We start from the raw sequence: 22,405 nt of genomic DNA on the forward strand, positions 1-22,405 counted from the left end.
TAAGTCAATATGATAATTAAATAAGTAAGCAAATTTCTTGTACTAGCAGTGCTTCGCGGTTTGAAAATACAACATCCAGCAGATCTCCATTATTTATTTTTAATCACAGTGGAAAATAGTAATGTTCTTCATCAGTATTTTTGTCTTGTTTTCAGTTGCAAATGTCTAAAGATTTCTAAATGGATACATTTACATGAAAAACAAAATAAGTCTTGTTTTTTGAGAATTTGTTCAAAATTAAGTTTTGATTATGATTAAAACATCAGCAAACATCTGCCAATGTCAGCTTAATTTACACTTAATCTTGTTCAGTTTCTCAGAAAAAGAGACCTTGCATGTTCAGTTTGCCTTTAAACTAAATGTATGTTGATTGCAGTGCATTTAACTTTTAAAGCCATTACTTTATGAAATTAAAAGGGAGGTCTAATGCGGATTCATGCATTCAGAGTTATTTGCACTATTAAAGAGCTGGATTCTCATGATAAACATGGCCAAAGTAAAAAAAATAATAATAATTTGAACATATAAGAGTAATTCTGTGCCAAATACACACTTCTGGATTTCTTGCAAGTTTCGGAATTTTTTTTTAGATCGTGGCTCGTTATGTAATGAAGGGTGGAACTCCTTATATGGGCATTTCTCCCGGAAGAGCGTGTTCATGCACACACATCATCCAGAACGAGAACAAGAGTGTGCCTATCTATGGATGCAAACTGCCGTAAAACTCCAACGAAGAAGAAGAGCGTGCCTATCAATGCAATTCATTTGGCAGCGCTGCACAGGACTCGCTCAGGTAGAATGTCTCCAAAGGGAAAGATCACCTTGTTCAACTTCCCGAAGAACCCAGCGTTACGTAAACAGTGGATTCAGACTGTTTTTTCGGGGTAGTGTTTTGCAAGTGTGTTTGTTGATGAACGTTTTATAAACAAGGCCCAGTTCGAGGCTGAATTTGCACATCATTTGATACTGAAAGATGAAGCGGTCCCTGCTATTAATGATCCTGATCATGATTCAGAACTGCTGAAAGTAAGTTAAACTGCATCAAATGTCTCTGTTTTGTTGCCAATTAACACTCAAGTGCTCGTCACTCTTTAGTTCCACCCATGGCCCCCCTCCAGGAGCTCAGATGTTTTCATAAAGAACCGTAAAGCTGGATCTTTCTTTCATAACTATGATAAAACTAAAGACTTTTTCGAGATATAAAGGATGCAATACTAGTTTATAGATACTCAAGATTAACATGAGATTGGGTGAAACTGTGAGTGTTAGGTCACCTTTAAGACCTTTTTATATCTTATTTTCTGTAAGGGCAAATTAAGACTTCTAATATCTGTTTAAGATCCGAAGAAACCCTGTAAAATGGTACACCTACAACAATCATGGTACTACAAATGTTTCAAAATGTCCCATTCCCATCTATATATGGTGACATTGAAATGTATTTCCCATTAGCCTGCAGCAACAAATCCTTTTTAATTTACCTTAAAGATAACTACTGTTTCTGACAAGGATGAGTGTAAAACAGTGAAGATTAGCCACAGAGTTTATAATCCCCATCATAAAGCGAACACATTTGGCCTCTACTCAATCAACACAGTGATAAAACAAGCAGAATTATGGCTTGATGCAATTATTCTGAACCAGTGGGAAAATCAAGCAAGCAGATAAGAGGAGTAATAAAGATGATATCAGATGTTAATACGACGGTACTTTGACATTCATTATTTACATTTCAAGTACTCCAAGTCACGTCAAATAATACTATAATACTTGTTCAAAATCATGGTATTCTCCACAAAAACCATGACATAACCATGGTACCTTGTCTAAAAAGCAATGTTAATACCTTTTGTTAGTGTATGGGGGCTGCTCTGAAGATGTGTGGCTGCTGAAGGTTGGGAGTTCTGTGTTTGAAACAGTGATTCACTATGAATCTGCTGATACTCACACATCCTTTGACATTCATAACAGACTCGTGCTCTTCCACAGAGAACTGCAACTCCAGCATAAACAACCCAGTGCACAGTCGGAGTGTTTATTGACTCAATAACCCGCGTATTTCCTTATTCGGCGCAGGGGAGAAATAATATTACTGGTGTAATCGAGTAAACTGGAACTCGTTGTTCGATTCGCCGCACCTAACGCGCGGTTCAAACGCACTGGTCCGCGTTGCTCTTGAGGAAATGACTTGCTAAGGTGGTCAAAGCATGTGTGAGCCATGACAACCAACCGAGCTAAGCTAAGCTAACGGGCTAAAGCACCTTCAGTCTCCATCTGCACCAATAAAACACCACCCCCTACCCACACACACACACACACACACACACACACACACAAAAGAAATGCATTAATCCCAGCGCCACTTACCCCACTCGCGAACCCCAATCCAGAGAACACTTATGTACATTCCATAGAGAAAGGTGGGAATGCCTCTGGATTTGTGTACGGAATTCCAAAAATGATCCCAAAGCAGTGCACTTCCAAACACATCCAGCAACTAGAGAAAGGAAAGGCCAGCAGCCATCACACTCCTAAAGATCCCTTTCAGAAATGGAAACACTGCCCTGAAACTGGCATCGCAGGATCTAAATCTCAAAACGTTCTTCAAATAGGTATTTCTTATACTCCAGGACGATATATCCAACATCTCGGCACGTCCATTTTCACGTATTCATTCATTTTTTCCTTGAGTTGAGTCCTAGAGCCCTCGCTCCTTTCAGTAAGGGAGATACAATGTAACTAAAGGGCAGGAGGAGGAGGAAGCGGCAGGAAATCCAGGAGAATGATCCGCATGGATTGAACCCTGCGCACGCGGTGCGTGTCAAGATGCGGAAGCTGGATCGACGTTCCATTCCAACGCTGCCAGACATTCTTTCTGAAGCTTCCCACGTGTTTGTGTGCGATGAGATTCCAAAGCGTTTGAATTGCATTCAGAAACTTGGTGTCTTTTCTGTCTCAACTTATTTACATCTAATCTCCATATCCTGTTTTTACATGGCAACCGTTTATATGTCTTTAATATGGAATGATAAACTGTTTGTACTATTTCAGACACATTTCAATTAGAAGTAAATGAATAAAACAGTGTGAAACATTCCCAAATAGTTTAATTTTGGTTTCATTTATGTTTTTTGCAGTTCATTAATAATTAATGACTCTGTTTGTGATTTAATTATCAGCAGTGCCTTAGTCACAATTGTGTATATAATCTTGGAATGAATGACATAAACATACTTCAGAGCTGTAATCATGTAACTCTTCATCATATTCCATAAATCAATTATGAACAGTCTAGGTCTGTTTATCTGAGTTGAAACAATCTAATGGATAAAAATAGATACTATTAACAGCTGTCATCACTTATTCTAAGATTACATTTTAATAACTGTAAAACAGAGTGTCTTTTTGAGTTACTTTAAGAGATTAATTAGTCTGCTTAATTATGGGTGATAAAAATAAATTTGATCAGGCAGTGCTTTTTACCATTATAATAAACGATCAAATCAGGTTATTTTAGTATTGAGATACTATTGCATATTTTAATTTTAATATAGTTGAGGATCATTTAAAAAAATAAGATTTTTTTCCTTAGCAACTTGATGAAAAAGTAAGTGCATTAAATGTTTTTATTTACTTATTTATATGGTTTCAGTTTTTGTTCACAATCTAGTTCTCCTGGCTGACTTTTGAACATAAAAACCTTAAAACATTTATGCAAACTCTATTGCTACATTGCTATCTCACAACTAGTTCATATGAGGTGGCTAACTCACATGAATTCATATGACCTCACTCGTTAAATTTTGTATGATTTCTATAGACCCCAGTGACGGGTAGGTTTAGGGGAGGGGTTAGGGTTAGGTTACTCGTAAAAGACATACGATTTAGCAAAAAACATACAAATTTGTATCAGTGAGGTCATACAAATACATACTAGTTATCCACTCTGTAAAATATGTATGAATTGCCGTAGGATGTTTCATAGGAAATGAACAGCATTATCATTTTGCTTACATATCCTTTTTCAGAAAGGGGGAAAAATTATACAAATTTGAACTGATATGAGGGTAGTCTCGCAAAGCCAGACCTTCAGACTCAAGGTCTGGAATTAATGGCAGCTTTCATTGACAAAAAAGGCCAGCCAATGATGCCATTTGACTGACATGTCAAGCAACCAATCACAGTTCCTTTAATTCAGCGTCATGTTTTGGGGCATGGAAATGTTGCCACAATTTCAGGCCGGTGTGTAAAACTCGCAGACATATTTTAAAGATTCTATGCCACGAACTTTAAATATTTGACATACTTTAGAAAATCCAGCGTTTAGTTGATCCTGATAAACTCTTGTCGTCACAGGTGTAAACACGGCAGATTTAGTGCTGCAATATCTTGTTTCCAGGAGGAATTTTAAAGAACACGACACACACGTCTCGTGGAAATCCTGTATAATTCAACCAATCCCAACACTCCTGAAGTCTTTCCACTTTTGTGTCCCATATGCAATAGACATTTAACCAATGGTCTGTGGGCGTGGCATCTGAGTCTGAGAATAATATGAGGGAGAAATAGTTATGTCCACATTTACATTTTGGATGTACAGTCAACAGAGTTAAATTATCAAATACATTTGGTAGTACAGTTACATTGCTGGTAAGTGATTTATCTGTAATTTTTTTTTGCTTTCAGTTGGAACATGATGACTGACAGCATTGCTTTTGACATTATTGAAAGGGGTTAATCATTTTTAAAGACACTAAGGGCATATACTGTACTTAGCACTTAATGACTTAATTTGCTACTGTGCAGTAGACTGACAAACCCATGCATATCAGTTTAAGTGTTAAATATAGCAAGTAAACATCTACATTCCATGCATCTTTAACACTTTCTTAATAATGTAAAAATGCTATTTGTTGATGTGCGGCTAGGCTATTACCCTTTTACTATTTCCACGGCTCAGTGAACACTGGAAAGCTCCTCTAAACAATGCTAGTTTCCAAATGGCTGATAACAGACAAGCAGCTCCAGGTTTCATCATAAACTCAGCCGTGGGGAGAGATTTTTCACTCTATTTCTGGGTGCCTGGGTGGCAGCGTCGTGTCTGTAGCTACAGGTATGCTCATTTGCACTTTCTTTTCTTCAGGGTTAACAGAGTGAGGCCTGTCAAATAGTGGGAAAAAAAGGAAATGCCTACAAGGAAAGTGCTGACTGAAAACAGGAAGACCAGCTGCTGACATTCCTACTGCAATCTAAGCCTCTTTTAAAATGCCCCCTAATTCAAATGCAAAAACATAAGCTTTTCATAAGATAATTAGCACCTTCACACTTGAATCATGCTTTTAATAGCTCATACTGTTTGTTTAAACAAATGCAGAAAATTTGTTTCAATACTTCATAATATTTTCATTTTATTGGTAATCCTTTTTCATTTATTAATCTCAAGCATCGGCCGTGCATCGAAGCCCACTGCTGACAATGGCTCTATGAAATTGAATTTTGGAAGCTCTTCAGCACTCCTCAGAAAATGTCTTTTGTACTTTGGCACAAAGGAGTGCCCAGTACCCCATAGGTGGTTGAGATGACCGAGTTTGATTAGCTGCTCTCTAGCTTTAGGCAAGGGAGGGTTTTTAAAAGGTTTAATATTAAACTCAAACAGTATTTGTATTTTGGACTATTAATTGCACATTACAATATGATTGAAAAATGACAGACATGCTGTAAAAGGGTGGCTCTTACCAAAATCTTAAAGTAAGGTAACATTTTGGTTTTAAATTATATACTGCATTAGTAAAAATTATTCCTATTTGTACGTTGTGACAGTATTTTCATGACAATTAAGTACATTCCCTCTCTCAGTCATTAGTAGACTACAGTGAAATATAAAATATAATAAATAAATCTGCATTTCAATCTTTCATAGTAATATAATTGTTTTTTGGTACCTTGGAGTACCATGAAAAACACCAGTATGTTTCTTAATATAATTTTAAAGGGGTGCATGTACAAGAACAACAACAAAGGGCCTAATACAGACCTTTTTGATGGATGGATGGATGGATAAGATTTTTCACCATTATATTAGATTAATGATAATGATAACTTTTTTCACATGGCAGGAATTGGTGGGAATATTTGTGAGATTTACCAAAAAAGATTCACGCAACATGAACCCAAATAAAAAAGGAATCCCAGAAAAGTCTATATATTCAACAGACTGCAGATGCTAGCTGATCATTTATCATGCTGATGTATTTACCCTTGTTGAAATGCGTAGAAGGACCCATGCCCCGTTTTGCAAAAGAAGAGGAAAATGCATGCTCAATACACGTCAGGCTACTTTAATGCCTTTCCCATCGTGCAATCTACCGTTAATGGAGCCAGTCATTTGCTCTTTCTGGTGCAGAGATGCTTGTGTCACAAAGAGGCCACTCAATCACTTTGAGAGCAGCAGGCCCAAAACCTGAGAGGCTCTGGCTTTGACAGCCATTGTGGCCCAAATAACAAGAACAGCTCCAATATGAGCTCTCCAGCACAATTGCCTCTTTAGTAAGCAGAAAATTCCATGCTCAGCCAACCGGTTTAGGTTCAGACCATCGACTTTATGGACTGGAAATCCAATTGAAATGAAAAGGAAGCTGTTTAATTATACAGCATTATTATACGCAAAATAACCCAAAAGACAATTATGACAAATAAATTATATTTTAAAATGCTTTCCAACTGAAATGTATTAAAGGACCATTACACAAGTAGTCTTTAGCCTTTTATTGCATAAAAAGCAATAACATTTAATCAGGGAATGATTGTGCATTTGCTGTGCTACTGATGTCACCATTAGTCCCATATGTGACATGGTGATTCCTGCTGCTGCATGACACAGGCAACATGAGGCTTCCAAAGCGACTCTTCGTTTTTCGTCTCTTGATCACCGTGGCTTTGTTTAGGTCACGCTGGCTGCATTAAACACTTCTTGGCACTTCGGTGGCTCTGGCTCTCCAGTTTCCCTGTGTGAGAGAATGGGGAGGGGTGAGGTTAATGATGATTCAAGTCCCAGTGACCTTTTCAAAGCTCCGTCAAACAACGAAAAGCTGCCCTGCTGAGGTGAGGGCTAGGATCAGGAAGAGAGAATTTATGAATCTGTTTACACACACATTCACACTTCCAACACCCTTTTCACACTTTCTCATCATACATAGAGGGATTGCAGTGCTGTAAATGTCACACTAACACATGATTACTCAGGGACAGGTTTAAATCTAGATGATGCGTTCACAGTATAGCCCATCTGTTGCATGAGAAGAGCAAGAAACTCTGGGAGTACGGATTCACAACCAACTAGCATTTAGAAAACAGCTCTGAGAGCTGTTTTCTCAACTGGTTTATTAAATCGAACTGTCCGAAAGAACACCGATGCAACTGGTTCTTCACTCGTGAACGAGTCAGTCTGTTGTTCGTTATCTGGCTCGGCTCGGTGTTCATCTTCACTGCAGTTCAATCAATGTACTGTTTGAGTGCATGCATTACTCCGGGATATTGGTTTGTTTGAACTCAGAGGGAGTGTCAGCCACATTAAAAAAAAAGTTAACATCTTAAGTCATTTGTGGATTAATGCGTATTAGAGATGCGAACCGTTTAAAACGATTCAGTTCGATTTGGTGAACTGAAAGATTAGTTTGCGAACCGGAAATCCAGACTGCTTTGATTTGAACTCTCTCTCACAACAGACACGGAAGAGAAGACAATGCTGAATAAAGTCGTCGTTTTTGCTATTTTTGGACCAAAATGTATTTTCGATGCTTCAAAAAATTCCAACGGACCCTCTGATGTCACATGGACTACTTTGATGATGTTTTTCTTACCTTTCTGGACATGGACAGTATATCGTACACACAGCTTCAATGGAGGGACTCAGAGCTCTCGGACTAAAACTAAAATATCTTAAACTGTGTTCGAGGATAAAAGGAGGTCTTACATGTTTGGAACTGCATAAGGGTGAGTTATTAAATGACATAATTTTCATTTTTGGGCGAACTAACCCTTTAATAAAAATACCCTACAAAAATCTGATCAACTAATTTTGTAATAAATGCACTTTAATTAAAAGATATAGTTAAGTCTGTGCTAAAGTGGAACTACCGAAAGTTTACTTTAGGTACACTTTAAATATTCTGCATTTAAAGACTGCTGTTATTCAAAGATCCAATTAAATTAAATTAATTAAAAAAAAATTAATTTATTCATTTAGCAGATGCTTTTATCCAAAGCGACTTACATTGCATTCAGGCTAACAATTTTCTCCTAACATGTGTTCCCTGGGATTCGAACCCCCCCAACCTTGCACTTGCTAACAATGCTCTACCACTTGACCTACAGGAACACATATTTAGTATGAAATAAATGGATGTTTAATTATTATTATTATTTTTTTTTACTGGGGCAAGAACTTAAAGGAACAAGAAATCTAAATTTCAAGCTAATATGACAAGCTAATATGATATGTGGGCTAGGGTCAGTTGTTCGGTCAGATTCTTCAGGGGTGATATTTTCTGAAGCCTCATGCTGTATTACCGTGGCTAAGAGCTGCCTGCACAAGACTCTGAGCAGTCTTCACTTCTGAAACTGGAGCCACTCAATCGATAGGAAAGGATTTGATGCTGATGTGGCTGGCATCAGCATCTCTATTCTGTGGGAAAGCAAAGACTTTCAATTTCACCCTTGATCTTAGCTGGCTGCTTTTTCAGATGATTTGGCAGCATTCAGCACAAGATGTACAGCGGTAGCATCTGTCAACCTCTTACTGCAAAATCTGTCTGACTTCAAATAGCTCATACTGATGAAAGCAGTTACCTGACCAATATTTGAGTCACGTAACATGGCATACACTACAGCCAGCTTATCAGTTGTTGTCTTTTTGTTTGACTCTAGGAAAGCAAAAACCTGTAAACAGTCTTTCAGAACATGTATCTGAATGCTATTTCAAAGCAAGCTTTCACAATGCACAGATCAGATCAACAACAAAGAGAAAGAGTTCTTTATATTTTATAACACGGTTTTTAAACATAAACTGATCAATAAAAGCATATTTAAAATCAGTCAAGGCTTTTCTAAGATAATTTTTATAAAAACTTTAAATGATATATATACATTATATACTCTATGTAATTACAGACATGTCACAGCACAAACGCATTTCAACAGTAGATGCACCTCTGGTTGGTTGCTTTGAGAGGCTGAGTCCCATTATTCTGCACTGGCTGGTGAGGCAACTTCTAAGAGACCAGACATCGATCTAGCAATATAATTTCCCATTGATTGCTCTGGTTGGGGGCTGCTTTGAAGCAGTTTATTACCCATACTGCAGCAAGGGAGCCAGCCCAATAATAGGTGTGGTGTGTGCGGAGCATTGCTGGAACTCCATCATCTAATACACCTGGTTTTTCTCCAGCTGCCTACACTCAGATCAAGGAATGAACTTATGCAATCTTCCCATCTTACATGACTATATATAGTCTAGGAAAAACACTGTCACATAGAACCCCACTGGTCTCATTAAAAGAATTTCCACTGTTTGTTGGAGATTTAAAAATGGAATAGATTTTTCTTTTTTTTTGCATGTAAATTGTAATGACTCCGCTGGAATGTAAAACAACAGATCTGAAAATTAAATTTCATCTTCTCATCTTCATGTTGCGCAAAAAAAGAAATTCAACAGTCACTAATAAAAGTTAAAAAGAAAAATTAATATAAAATACCATAAAAGTGGTCTTTACCTGTGCACTATTTCCTTAATTCTTATTTAAAATCATAGAATAGATTTGTGAGAGAAAAGACTGAAATTTAAATAGTTACACCCTAATAATCATGTAAGTTAAGTATAGAGTGCAACAAGGCTCTGTCTCTGGCCCTTTGTTGTTCCCAGATGTAATATTACAAGGAAACATGATTCTAGCTTTTACTGTTGATGAAACTCAGCTTTATAATTTCTCCAGACAACATGCAATATCAGTTAGCTGATTGTAATTAAAAGGTTGTAATTACTGGATGGCCCATAATTTTCTAGACAATGCAGAATTTTCATTTTATGGTAAACTGTCTTTTTAATCTCATTAAAGCATTGATTACATTTAATGGTGTTTCACTTAGGTTTCCACAGTAGACTGCAAGTGTCAGAAATCCAATGGTATTAAAAATGTTCAAGATGGATTTCATTGTTGGAGATCCCCAAAGGAACAGTGCAGGGGAAAACATTCTCTAGTTTTTGTTGTATTCAATCATATCTGTTCATGAAAAGGTTGTTTGTCTTGTAGCCATGGGCAGTGTTGGGTGGGTGGAGGGACATCAACACATGCACTCAGTAGGGGTAATAAACAGACAGCTGGAGTGCTGTGATCTAGCTCTAGAGGTTTCATCCATGTTATTGAGTTAAGTTGAGATTGAATAAATGACTAAAAGTAATAATGTAATAAAGATAGACAGGTTATATTTTGGTGTTCTACATGTGATACTGTGCCAAGTCAAAGTCTAAGAAAACAAATCACTATTCAATTCAGGATCTGTCAAACTCTAAAGGTCTCAATCATGGATAACGCAGAGCAGAGTCAAGGGAAAATCACATCACTGTCTGGGGAAATCCAGCTCATTTTTCCAATCTAACTCTAAGTACCTTAATGATTAGAGCATGTCATGACTGCTCACAGACACTTACAGCTCCCTCAGTGCAGTAAATTCAATGCACTCAAGGCTCCTGGAAAGAAAGAGAGACTCTCAGCTGGTTTACTTGTATATAATTTACTGAACTACTTCCCTTGCTGCAGCATTGGACAAAAAGAAGAAAAAAAAGAAAGAAAAGAAAACATTGTCCAAATTAGCAAACTAGCAAAATACAAAACGAACATGCAAGAGGCGAGCAATAAAAAGAATTTTATGAAGGCAGTCAGAATTGTGGACATTATGAACTTTCTGCTTAATGTACTAAAATACAGTAAAATTAGTTTGTCCATGATCAAAATATACAAAGATATCTACCATCCCCCCAAAAAAACAAATAAACAAACAAACATTCAAGAATCGGGAAACATGCCGTACATTGTGAAAGATGATAATTTTAACGTCTGCAAAGCTTTCTGTGGTGACAGATTCATTAAGCCCTGTGTGAGAGTGAAAGCAGAGAGAAGCACGTTCCATAAAATTCACTGCATTTTCTCCATTTTAGATGCAAACCCACACACAGAGACCAGGACAGGTAACCAGAAGAATCACAGTGCTTGGTCTGTTGAAACAGGGACACACTGTGTTTACAGCACTTTCCCTAATATGCTGTGACATTAATCAATTCCACCTGCCACACAGAGTTTGGAGTGTGCTGAAACAGCCAGCTGAGGATGGGAATTTTCCAGACACATGAAAAGAAAGACAAAGAAGACAACTGATGAAAAGAAAGACACATCTAAGTCCTATGAGCTGCCAGGAAGCGCCAGACCAAGAGAAAAATCTTCCAGCCACCAGGGTTGCCCATATTAATGGGCCAAACAGAGAAAACAGATGAATCCTGCAGTCATTAATAATTCCTGTAACTGTTCCCTCCGAGGCAATTAATCACCTCCCCTCTCTGTCAGCGCAAGAGCCTGGGGCTAAGCAAAGATTCAGGGCTACTGCTGGAGCCCTGACTAAACTCATTCTCAATCACAGCCATACTCACTCTTATCCCTAAAGCATTGTAGAGGTTATAAGCAGAATCTACCCAGATAATGTACGAAACATATCTATCGGTCTATCTATCTAAAAAAGACAAAAGAGACACGATCACATTCATTTCAATGGAAAGCTGGCGATTTCTGGCGACATTAGTGAGAGCGGGCGCTGGCGATGGATTGGTGTGTTCAGCGAAGCGACAAAGTTTAGAATCCTATAACTTAATGCAAATTGTTGGTATTACCAACAAAGACCAACAATGTTCAAAAACATGACAGTCCCACAGACTTTTTTTTTTTTTTTTAACAAGCTACAGATACAACTGTATATTTTATTAAAGCTGTCTCTATTTAGGATGATCCTGTAACACACCACGAGTCAAAACTTCATCCAGATGAGAAAATCTCACAACTATGCGTCAGTTTTCATTTATACTTGTGCGTCACAGTCCACGTTGACGTGCAGTACACATGCAATCCGCTAGTCTGCAATGTCCACGCGCATTTTGCTGATGTAACCTGCAGTACCACCACAAAAGCCGAAGAAAAAGCAGCACGTCAGCGAAACATTATAGCTGTGACGGCAGCAAATAAATATCAAATAATTAAATCATTATTTAAAACTATAAAAATGAGACAACAACAGAACAAGAGAAGATGGTATTCTTTCAATCTCCACAAGGACTCGTACCACGGCAGATCAACGTTGTTAGTCATGGACAACTAGTGATGTATAATGCTGTGTAGTATAATAAATGATAAGACACTCATTTTTTGCTTTGTTTTTTATTTTGCCATTAAAAAATATTAAAGTGCACATAAGCACTCACAAAACTCAAGTACATATGGAGGGAGTGCTTGCGGTCTGAATAGAATTTGACTCGTTGTTAGATTTTTGAAGAGGTGCACGTCAGGCTGCAGCATACTACAAATAGCCTACGGCGTAGGTTTGACGCAGAAGTATAAATTGGGCTTAACTCACTAAAGTCTACGGAAGAGAGATCAGGCAGATTCTCTGAGCAAACAGTGTAGCACAATTAGTCACAGAGCTCTTTACGTGAGATATGATGGCTCCATTATCATTCATTAATGAGAAACACTTGAGTACATGACTGCTCCCCCACACTCAAACACTGCTGAGCTCTCCGTTCCACTTCTCTCCTGCGAGGGGGAGGCAGGGCAAAATATTCTTCATTAGCAGAGCAGTGGCAAAAGAAAGCGGATGAGAGAAAGGAGGAGAGAGAAACAGAAGGGGGGAATAAATTGAGGCTGATCCGATGCTTTGTTTTTTTGAGGCACTGAGATTTGCATATATGTGCAGCAGTGCAGAGGGAGAAATGTGTCAGCACTGACAGCTTCCTGAGAATCTTTAAGCTCGAGGTGGGTGCCTCTCTTTCTCTCCCAGAGACTGCAGGAGCTCTGCTAATAGCCGCTTGGGGGTCAGGACCAGTGCCTTTGTGCTGAGCCCTCCTATGGCAACCCAGCAAAGCATTTTTAACGGTCAGCTCAAGTGCAAAGCTGCTCTCTGGGGGGAGGGAGAGTTGAACCTTCCCTGCTGCAAGGGCAAATGGAGATGTGTGTGTGTGTTGGGGGGCTAGTACAGAACTAGACTAAGAGAACAAATAAATATGGTAAAACATAGGCAAAAATCACACACTGGACATACCTTAACCGGCATAGATTAATATTTGATGTGAGGCTGTGAGGGATAGATATTAACAATAAGTTCTTCCACGCTTTCCTGAGATTTTTGTCCTCTGCAGTTTTTTTGGAAAGACACATTGGTCAAAATATGCTACAAATTTGGCATACACCCAGACAAAGGTAGACAGTGTTCTGTGCATCAACAGCAAATAAAGCAGCTGTTTGCCCAGATGAAAAGACCAGCTTAGGCATGGTTTATCCAGGTATGGTGGTTGTGGACCAACAGAATAATTTTCACCAGCAAACAGAGGCTGGTGACGTTGGTCAATCGGCATACACTCTTAAAAGTAAAGTTTCCAAAAAGGTTTCACAGTGACACCATAGAATAACCATTTTGTGCCACAAATGAACATTTCAATGAATTGTTCTTAAAATAATTTTTTTTGAGTGTGAAGAATATTATAATAATCTATAGAACCCTTTTCAACTATTAAGAACCTTTTGCACTTTTGAAAGGTGCCATGGATGTTCTCTGTGAAACCATTGAATCCAATTAAAAACTTAAATTATTAAGAGCATAAAAGTTGGTTAACAAAGGATATTTATGTAGTGAAGCTAGTTGAGAAGCTTGGTGAGGACAGTGATCATGTCAGGCTACATATAGCAAATAAGGACTCTCAAGATGGGTCATACAGTTGTGGGGGTTGAGGTGATCCTCAGGCATCTCTATGGAGCCTGACATAACATTAGCACAGCAGTATCGTGTGCTCGTGATTCAGTGATTCTACTGGTCTTTTCTGCAGGGAAGGGATCCAAACCTTTCCCCAAAATAATAGTTTGAATAGACAAGCTCAGTAGCCATCAGCAGACACACTCCTATACCAGTCTCATGAGATATAGCCAAGTGAACACATAGCCTCTTGCAAACACATGGATCTAAACCCATCATCATGTATGCAAAATCCATCATGGTTTGTGCTCTGTTACAGTTTGAGACGTCAGAGTGAATGGCTCTCTGTGAGAAATCATCCCCACTAACTACCAGGGGTCCTCTTCTTGTTGGCATGAGTGAGTCACAAATCAAAAACCAGCAGGAGAGGTTTTTCCGAACATTTGTCCAACTGTTCATCTTCCTGCAGTTATTTCTGGTGAGCATGAAAAACGACAGTAAAATAAACAGAACAACTGCACAGATTTTGCACTAGAAGTTAATAAACTAGATTTTTACAGTTACTTAAAGGGCAAGTTCACCCAAAAGTCTCAAGGCATTCTAGGTGTACATGACTTTCTTCTTTCAGACAAATCCAATCAGAGATATAATCATAATTGTGTTTGATTTTCCAAGCTGTTTAATTGCAGTCAGCAGGTGTTACAGTTCATCAGTCCAAAAGAAGTAAAATAAAGCGCATGCATCCATAATAAAAAGTGCCTCGCACGGCTCCAGGGGGGTAAACCAAGGCCTGTGGCGAATCAATGCATTTTTGTAAGAGAAATATCCATATTTAAAACATAATAATCAATTAAATCTAGCTTGTGCTTATTGTTGTACATTGAAGCAGTTCCGGGCGGATGATGTAGGATGGCTTGCTAAAGCAAGGAAACTTTGCTTCCTTCGATCCTGTAAACAAACGTTGGTTTTCACAAGACTCACCGGCACATGCTCAAAGCTGAACTCAAACGTCATCAGCACAGAACTGTTTCCGTGTACAACTGTTAACGCAAGCTAGAATAAAGTGATAGTTCACCCAAAATTGAAAATGTTATGTTTATCTGCTTATCCGCATAGCATCCAAGATGTAGATGAATTTGTTTCTTCAGTAGAATACAAACAGAGATTTTTAACACAAGCCATTGCAGTCTGTCACTCTTATAATTGATGTTACCTCTTTTTTGTTACCTCTGATTCACGCAATATGCAAACTGTTTGAACTCTCCTAAGCACGTCCTCTTGGGCGCGCTCTCAAGCAAGCACGTGAGGCGTCTTCTTCTTCTGGCTTTATGGCAGATCATAGATCCGCAGGATTTGTTGCACAGATTTTTGCTTTGTGTCTTTATACATCAATGTATTGTTACGAGGCGCAGGGTTTAATTTGGTTTTGTTTGTGTGTGTGTGTTTTTTTGTTTGTTTTATTGTATGTGTTAGCTGCGATTCCCTTTCACATCAATTATAAGACTGAGAGACTGCAACGGTTTGTGTTAAAAAATCTCAGTTTGTGTTCTACTAAAGAAACAAAGTCACCTACATCTTGGATGCCGAGGGGTTAAGCAGATAAACAACAAATTTTCATTTTTGGGTGAACTAATCTTTTAAAGTGATTATTACATTTGGAATATAGATATGTTTCTTACAAAAACACATAAATTCACTACAGGAGGCCTTTGTTCACCCCCCAGGAGCCGTGCAAGGCACTTTTTTATTATGGATGGATGCACTTTATTTAATTCCTTTTGGACTGATGAACTGTAACTTCCACTGACTGCAATTAAACAGCCTGGAAGATAAAAGTCATTTTTTTATATAGCTCAGATTGGATTCGTCTGAAAGAAGGAAGTCATATACACCTAGGATGGCTTGAGGGTGAGTAAATAATGGACTAATTTTCAATTTTGGGTGGACTATCCCTTTAAGTAGTAACAGACCATGAAATATATGATATTGTGGTGTTGTGGGTGGTTTTTAGCACATATTTATACAGTTGCTACAGTTTTCAGTAAATTGCTAGGGTGTTCTGCTTGATTATTAATGTGGAACAATGCTGCTGCTAGAGTGTTGGCTTGATGGAAAAACACTTGATAATCATGGGCCCTACTTCTATAAAAGGTATTGGGATCTTTACACCTGTTTGTTCATCCACAAGGTAAAAATTCTAAGCCAGACTGCTTACAAATGCAGGAGCACACCTCTTCTCAACAAGGTATGTGATTTAAGGCATAAATTAATGTCTGTAGCACAAACAGAATGAGTTATGAACCAAAGTTTAACACTTAGATTTAGGGATATGAACAAACCCCTAATCCCACATAAGAGCAATAGCAACAGTCCTGCTTGCCTTCGAAAACACCACTAATTAAGTTAACAGCGAGCACTTGAACAATCAATTACCCGCAGTGTAATGGCAAGAAATCGCATTATAGTGCCTGTTAAAGACTATAGCTCCTTTGATAAGACCTTGAGAAAGGTAACATAAGCAGAATTTATAGCCCCCTTCCTTGTGGGCTGAGCACAGAACAGGAGTAGGACAGGAAGCAGTTAATGGTCTGCTTGTGCTGGCTCTTTGGCATGCTGGAGAGAGAGTGACATTGATCCACCAGCTCCCGTCCATCCGTCTCCCTGACAGAGGTAACAGGATTGTTAATAAAAATGGAAATTGAGCTGCACTACCCCCTCACATACAGACACACACACTTTCTCTCTCTCTCTGACCATATCCAGGGCTTGCACTCAACTGGCTTGCTCTGCCTGACATCTCCCTGCAGAGACTAAGCACTGGTTGCATTCATTGCCATGGCTGAGACTCTATTTAAGTGCGAGCCAGAGACTGAACACACACATGCACACACACTCTGCTATATTACCTGGCAGTGGGGGAGGAACTGATAAACGGTTGGTTGTCACGACATGTATTAAAACATTTAAGGTTAACAATTCAATACAGCAGCAAAATGACACAACTCCATTATGCATGACTAACACTATATAGGGCTAAAATCAGCACAGATACGTTTTTTTTTTTTTTTAAATGGCTGATGCTGATATCCAGAAAGGATTAGTAAGATTAGAAAAGCTCCAGGTTCAAAATCTGAAAGCACTAGTGACACTGCTTCTATTTTTTATCTGTGTATGGTTTAGTGGAAAGTGGAAAGTAATAGGCTTAAAAGCTTCTCAAAAATCAGTTCTGCATTAGCTGTTTAGCAGCATTTTTGCAGCAAATTACCAAAGCGGATCCATGTCTTTCAAGAGTGTATTTGGCTACATTCACACTGTGAGCTCAATTCCGATTTTTTTCTCAGATCCGATTTTTTGTATAGCTGTTCACATTGTTGTTTTAAATGTGGCCAATATTAGATTTACAGTGTGAACAGAATCTGGATTCTGAACTACAACAAATTCTGCCCAATACTTTCTCAAAACTACTCCAAAACTAACCTAATCATGTTCAGGTTCACGTTAGTGGGGTCACATCAACCCACAAAGTTGAAAAACATCCCGCGACAACAGAGGAGAAAGTAGTGCAATTCCAATGGAGTTAATGTGGATTTGGCAACACTTGTGCAGCCTGTCATTCAGAAGTAAACACAGAGAATATAAAGTAAGCGGTTATGGGTTTATTTATAGTGTGATCTGCTACAGGCAATAAAAAAAATAAAGATAAGGATGTGACAAAAGAAAGCAGAGTTTTGAAACTTTTATGATACAAGCCCTCATGTTTTGTTTGTAGAGTTGATACTGTAATACACGAGTTCTGACACATCACACTTCCACTGATTACCTTTCGCTACTGTCTTGACAACTTTGGGTATATAAAATTTTTGAAGTGTCTCCTGTCAGCGCGGAATTATGACGAATGTCGATCTAGTGTGACATAAAAGCCGCATGAAATCCGACATGACCATTCACACTGACATGGCTCAGATTTAGTACCACATATGGAAGTTGCACAAATTAGAATGGAAAAGATCAGATTCCATGCAGTTTGTGCTGTTCACACTGTCATGACAAAAACAGTCAGATTTGAGCAAAAAAAAAATCTGATTTGCCTGCAGTGTGAACATAGCCTTTCATTTGGCACTTTCAGGTGGAAAGACACATCACAGCACTCAAAATGCAAAACTTAGTAATGCCTGTATTTATATATAGGTACAGAGGAAGGGATTTTTGTCGTAATTGGGAATTTTTGCAAAAATAAGACAATGATTATGAAAGCACAGTATATTTGTGACATCATTGCGTTCATGGCGTGAGATGCTGAAAAACATTCAAATCTCCTAAAGATGTCTATCTGCATGTGTACAAATACGACATTTTCAAATATACCATTAGAGCCACTTCACTGATATCTAATCAATGTTTTATTTATTCACCACGTTAATGTTTTTGTATAATAATATCTTTGAAATATCTTCATTTGGTGCCTTTTCTAAGCATAAATAATCAATCATTCTGCTTCACTGATTGGAATATAACGTAATTAATTCAACTGCAATGTAAACTTTGATAGACAGACCTAGTAACTAATATTTTTTACCAACCTTGCAGAGTTTTGTTCATGATTTTCAAGGATTAGATGATGTCAAATGGTTTATGTTTGGACTGGGCTAACTGGAGTAGCTTTGCCTTTGACATCAACAACAAACGATACCGGAAGCTCTCTTAAGTTTCCTTTTCAAAGAAACATTATTACACAATTAATTGCATTTTATTGTTTAATTGTTTTGCCCTGCAGTGTGCAGCACTAAAGAACAGACCTGCTATCAACTGTAGGGTCATGATCCACCAGATGAGAAGTCGTTCTCATTTTGTGGATCAAGACCCTACAGTTGATTGTAATTGAATTTCTTATCTTGCTGGCGAATGGCTTTTTGCCATTTAAGCATAAATCTAACAATTTTGTGAGGTTAAACAAAGAAAAATGGTTTCCTATACCCACTGGCTTAATGGATTGTAGCCTTCTTGAGCATCAGTAAATGTTTTTCACCCTTGTGAAGTCGTTCTCATTTGGTGGATCAAAACCCTACAGTTGGTTGTAGGTTAGTATACCCCATAACTCTGAGATAACTTCAAGATTATAAATCAGCTACCAGTATAGGACGCATACACAAAAAAAACCAACAACAACAGTTATGTTTGTGGTTTAAAATCCCTACTAATTCAAGGCACAGGAAAGCAGCAATGGATGATATATATATTGGTTGTTTGTTTATGAGGGTAAGATCAAGGATAGATGATTTTAGCCCACGGAGCCAGTCTAAATGTGGACTTGCACAGAAACTGGGTCAGTTTGGCTCCCCGAAGGCTGTGCGCACAGACAGTGGAATTAAACGCTCTTGGTAATCATCAAAATGGTTTCTCGGGTTGGAAGGTTATATGTTGGGTGTTAAGGAATTGACTGGTATGGTAACTCTGGACACAGTACAGAGATAGAAGCTGATGGAGTATATTCCAGAAGCTCAGCTGGTTTGCCGGAGTGCAGGGAAGAATAAACAGAGAGACGCAAGGCAGAAAGAGCTCAGCAGACTGAGTGCTGCCTCACTGAGCAGCTCTGGAAACCTGCCAGTCTAACGCCACAAAGCATTAATACATGCAGAGTCGGAGGAGTATATCACACACCTCTACACAGCCACTGCTGTTCAAGTTAACGTGTCAGCAGCAATTATGAGTGCACTCTGTGATGTACGGTTTCTATTTAGACACACAGAGCAATGGAAGCACAAAAGAAAAGAAAAAAAAAATCTAAATGATTAAAATATCTAAATCATCCTTGAATTCTTATCTTGCTGGCGAATGGCTTTTTGCCATCTAAGCATAAATCTAACAATTTTGTGAGGTTAAACAAAGAAAAACGGTTTCCTATACCCACTTCTTGAGCATCAGTAAATGTTTTCCACCCTTGTAATAGCAGTGTAGGAGTCCCTGAATTGTCCTCAGTGGGAAAACATGGATTTCAAAATCATTTAGTTACTTCTGGAAAATGTTCAAATAGGCAGAAAATGCTGGAAAACCAAAGAATGCGCTGGACTACTGAAGAATAGTGAATTACAGTAGTGAAGAATAGTGAATAGTGAATTAAGAATTATCCCTGAAGAATAGTGGAGCAGTTCAACTGTTTAGAACAAATTATACCTAAGCATACATATAATACATTTGTATCTCCGGTGCCACCACAGTGAACCAGAAAAGAATGAAGACTTTTCCAAGCAGTTTTATCCTCCTCTCCTTCCACCACTTGCTTGCAATTCACACCATTTAACAAAGAAATATTAGGGACATTAGGGAAATAAAATGGAAAATGGTGAAATAAAATGGCAAGTGAATGTCAATTCACATTCATAAGGGTGAAATGGGCTTATAAATGAAACATTACCACATGTTTTTTTTTTTTTTCTGAGACATTATGGGAAGCAGAACAATGGCAACAACAACATCAGACATGTCAGAAATCCTCACTGGTGCTTCCTCAGACTCTTTAAAAAAAATGCAAAATTCCAGGATTGCTGTTCTCAAAATGTGAATCTTATAGCCGGCGAACACAAAGCCTGTGGGGACTCAGTATAAACATGAGCACTCAGGGCCTCTTCAGCTCACAGAGAACTAGTCCATACATGGGGAGACAGGAGCGAGAGCCCCTCCCCCACTCGCTATACGCCACAAAGACGACTACAGAGCTGGCTGGCTGCTATGTTGGGGGTGAGCAGATCAGACTGTAGATTATCCTGCTGAGAGAGGTCTGGGCTCAGCCGAGGTGGCTACAGACAGCTCTCCGAGTGCAAATTCACTTCTTTCAAAAGCACAACAATAAGCTCAACAAGAGCTATGGAGATTAAAACAAGCTCAACACAAAGCCGGGGCTAGCTGTGGGAAGCACTGAGATGTAAAACAAAGAGGCATTCTAAGCACTGTGTGATTTCGCCATGGTTTTTATCAGCACACTTTCAAGGGCACTGGCATAAATATTGTAGATAAGATAAAGATCTGATAATTACCATGAGGAAGTGTGTGTTTGTGTGTAACCTTAGTCATCAAGACAGCCTCGTCCCTGTAGAGCACACTGGGAAACGTCAATAGGAGATGACTAATTATCAAATGATCTTTATTTTATAGTGGAATGGTTGTGATGCAGTTAGTAAATTGTAAATTACTAATTGTGGGCTGCAAGTACACATTTTAACTGCAATTATGACCTTTGTTAAAACAAAAAAAAATGGCTTATAAACAAATCGAAATGTTGCCTTGTCTTTTAAATGATAAAGTTTGAGTTCTCTTTTAGAACTACAGTTCTAGCAGAATTAACTTCTAGTAATCGTTGATCAGGTTTAACTGCATAGAGAATGTTTGCATTTAATTCTAAAACTTGCATACTAAGATGAGAATGACATTAAAGTCTGTAAAATATAATTTTGAAACTGAATATTTACATTTGTTTCATGTCTCATAGACTTCCACTGTAAGCGCACAAAACATTTTTTGTTTCTTTTTATGCAGAGAGTTATCAAAATGTGGAATCCAATTGAAACAGTACTTTTCTATTATATTTTTCATGCCAGCTGTGACATTTCAGCCACAATTTCTTGTAGGTTTTTTTTTTTTTTACAATTTGGACCATGTTTCCAGAACAGCACACATGCAAGCTGTTAATACCAGAGAGCAACTTAAAGGTCATAGTGGAAACAAACAATTGAAGCACTATAATAACGTGTTTAAGGCCAGGAAAAAATTGTGTCCCTGTCTGAATGGCTAAATAGTTTAGGGCCAACATTCGTAAGATGATTTTTCAGCAGTGATCCATTTTCTTTTGTTGTTTTGCTCTGATGCTATAGACCTTAATGTGTTTAAAACAGGAAATCCAGCTTGATGGTGAACAGCTGATGCACTGCAGTAGAGAAGCAGCAGCGTTTTCCTCCAGAGACAAGCATGAGTGCGTTTCCAAATATAACCAAAAAGCTCTCTAATTACTGCAGTCACGATCTGGGGCTGGATCTTCAGTTCAAAACACTGTTTGATTGCTTAACAAGGACATCTTTTCAGTCTCTTCTGCCACGCTTCAATTATGAGTCTGATTCAAATGGAAAAGCACGTCCAGTTGCTTTCAAGTACTGGAGAAATTCTACCAGACAGTTTGAAAAAGAATTTCTCTTTGATTGTGAAAGCCCAATTAGAGAAAGGGAATGCCTGCCATGCCGGTCTTGTTTGCAGCAGCCTTTTGGGGAAATTCCAGCCATATCGCGAGTCTCTCAAAGCAACACATTCCTCTTTCAGCTCAGGCAGTGGCTGCTGTCCAGGTAAAAGAGAGGTAGTAAACATTAAAGATGACTAACACCAGTGCGGACTCTTTTTAAAGCTCCCCAAGTGATGC

The 22,405-nt window shown here is 38.3% G+C and overlaps 2 protein-coding genes across 4 annotated transcripts in view; both read right to left on the reverse strand.

The window, feature by feature from the left end:
- LOC113106520 (zinc finger protein 609-like) overlaps positions 1–2,756 on the reverse strand; it is a 58,790-nt gene extending 56,034 nt beyond the window's left edge. For both annotated transcript variants that reach the window (XM_026268541.1, XM_026268543.1), the window contains exon 1: positions 2,368–2,756. The gene's annotated coding sequence lies outside the window, so the exon portion shown is untranslated. The remainder of the gene's footprint in view (positions 1–2,367) is intronic.
- Positions 2,757–6,758: 4,002 nt separating this feature from the next.
- Positions 6,759–22,405, reverse strand: part of LOC113106522 (activating signal cointegrator 1) — an 80,299-nt gene continuing 64,652 nt past the window's right edge. For both annotated transcript variants that reach the window (XM_026268547.1, XM_026268548.1), the window contains one exon: positions 6,759–7,004. In XM_026268547.1, the coding sequence (XP_026124332.1) occupies positions 6,946–7,004 (59 nt within the window). In that variant the 3' untranslated portion in view covers positions 6,759–6,945. The remainder of the gene's footprint in view (positions 7,005–22,405) is intronic.

The sequence above is a fragment of the Carassius auratus genome, chromosome 7, assembly GCF_003368295.1.
Source record: "Carassius auratus strain Wakin chromosome 7, ASM336829v1, whole genome shotgun sequence".
NCBI lineage: Eukaryota > Metazoa > Chordata > Actinopteri > Cypriniformes > Cyprinidae > Carassius > Carassius auratus.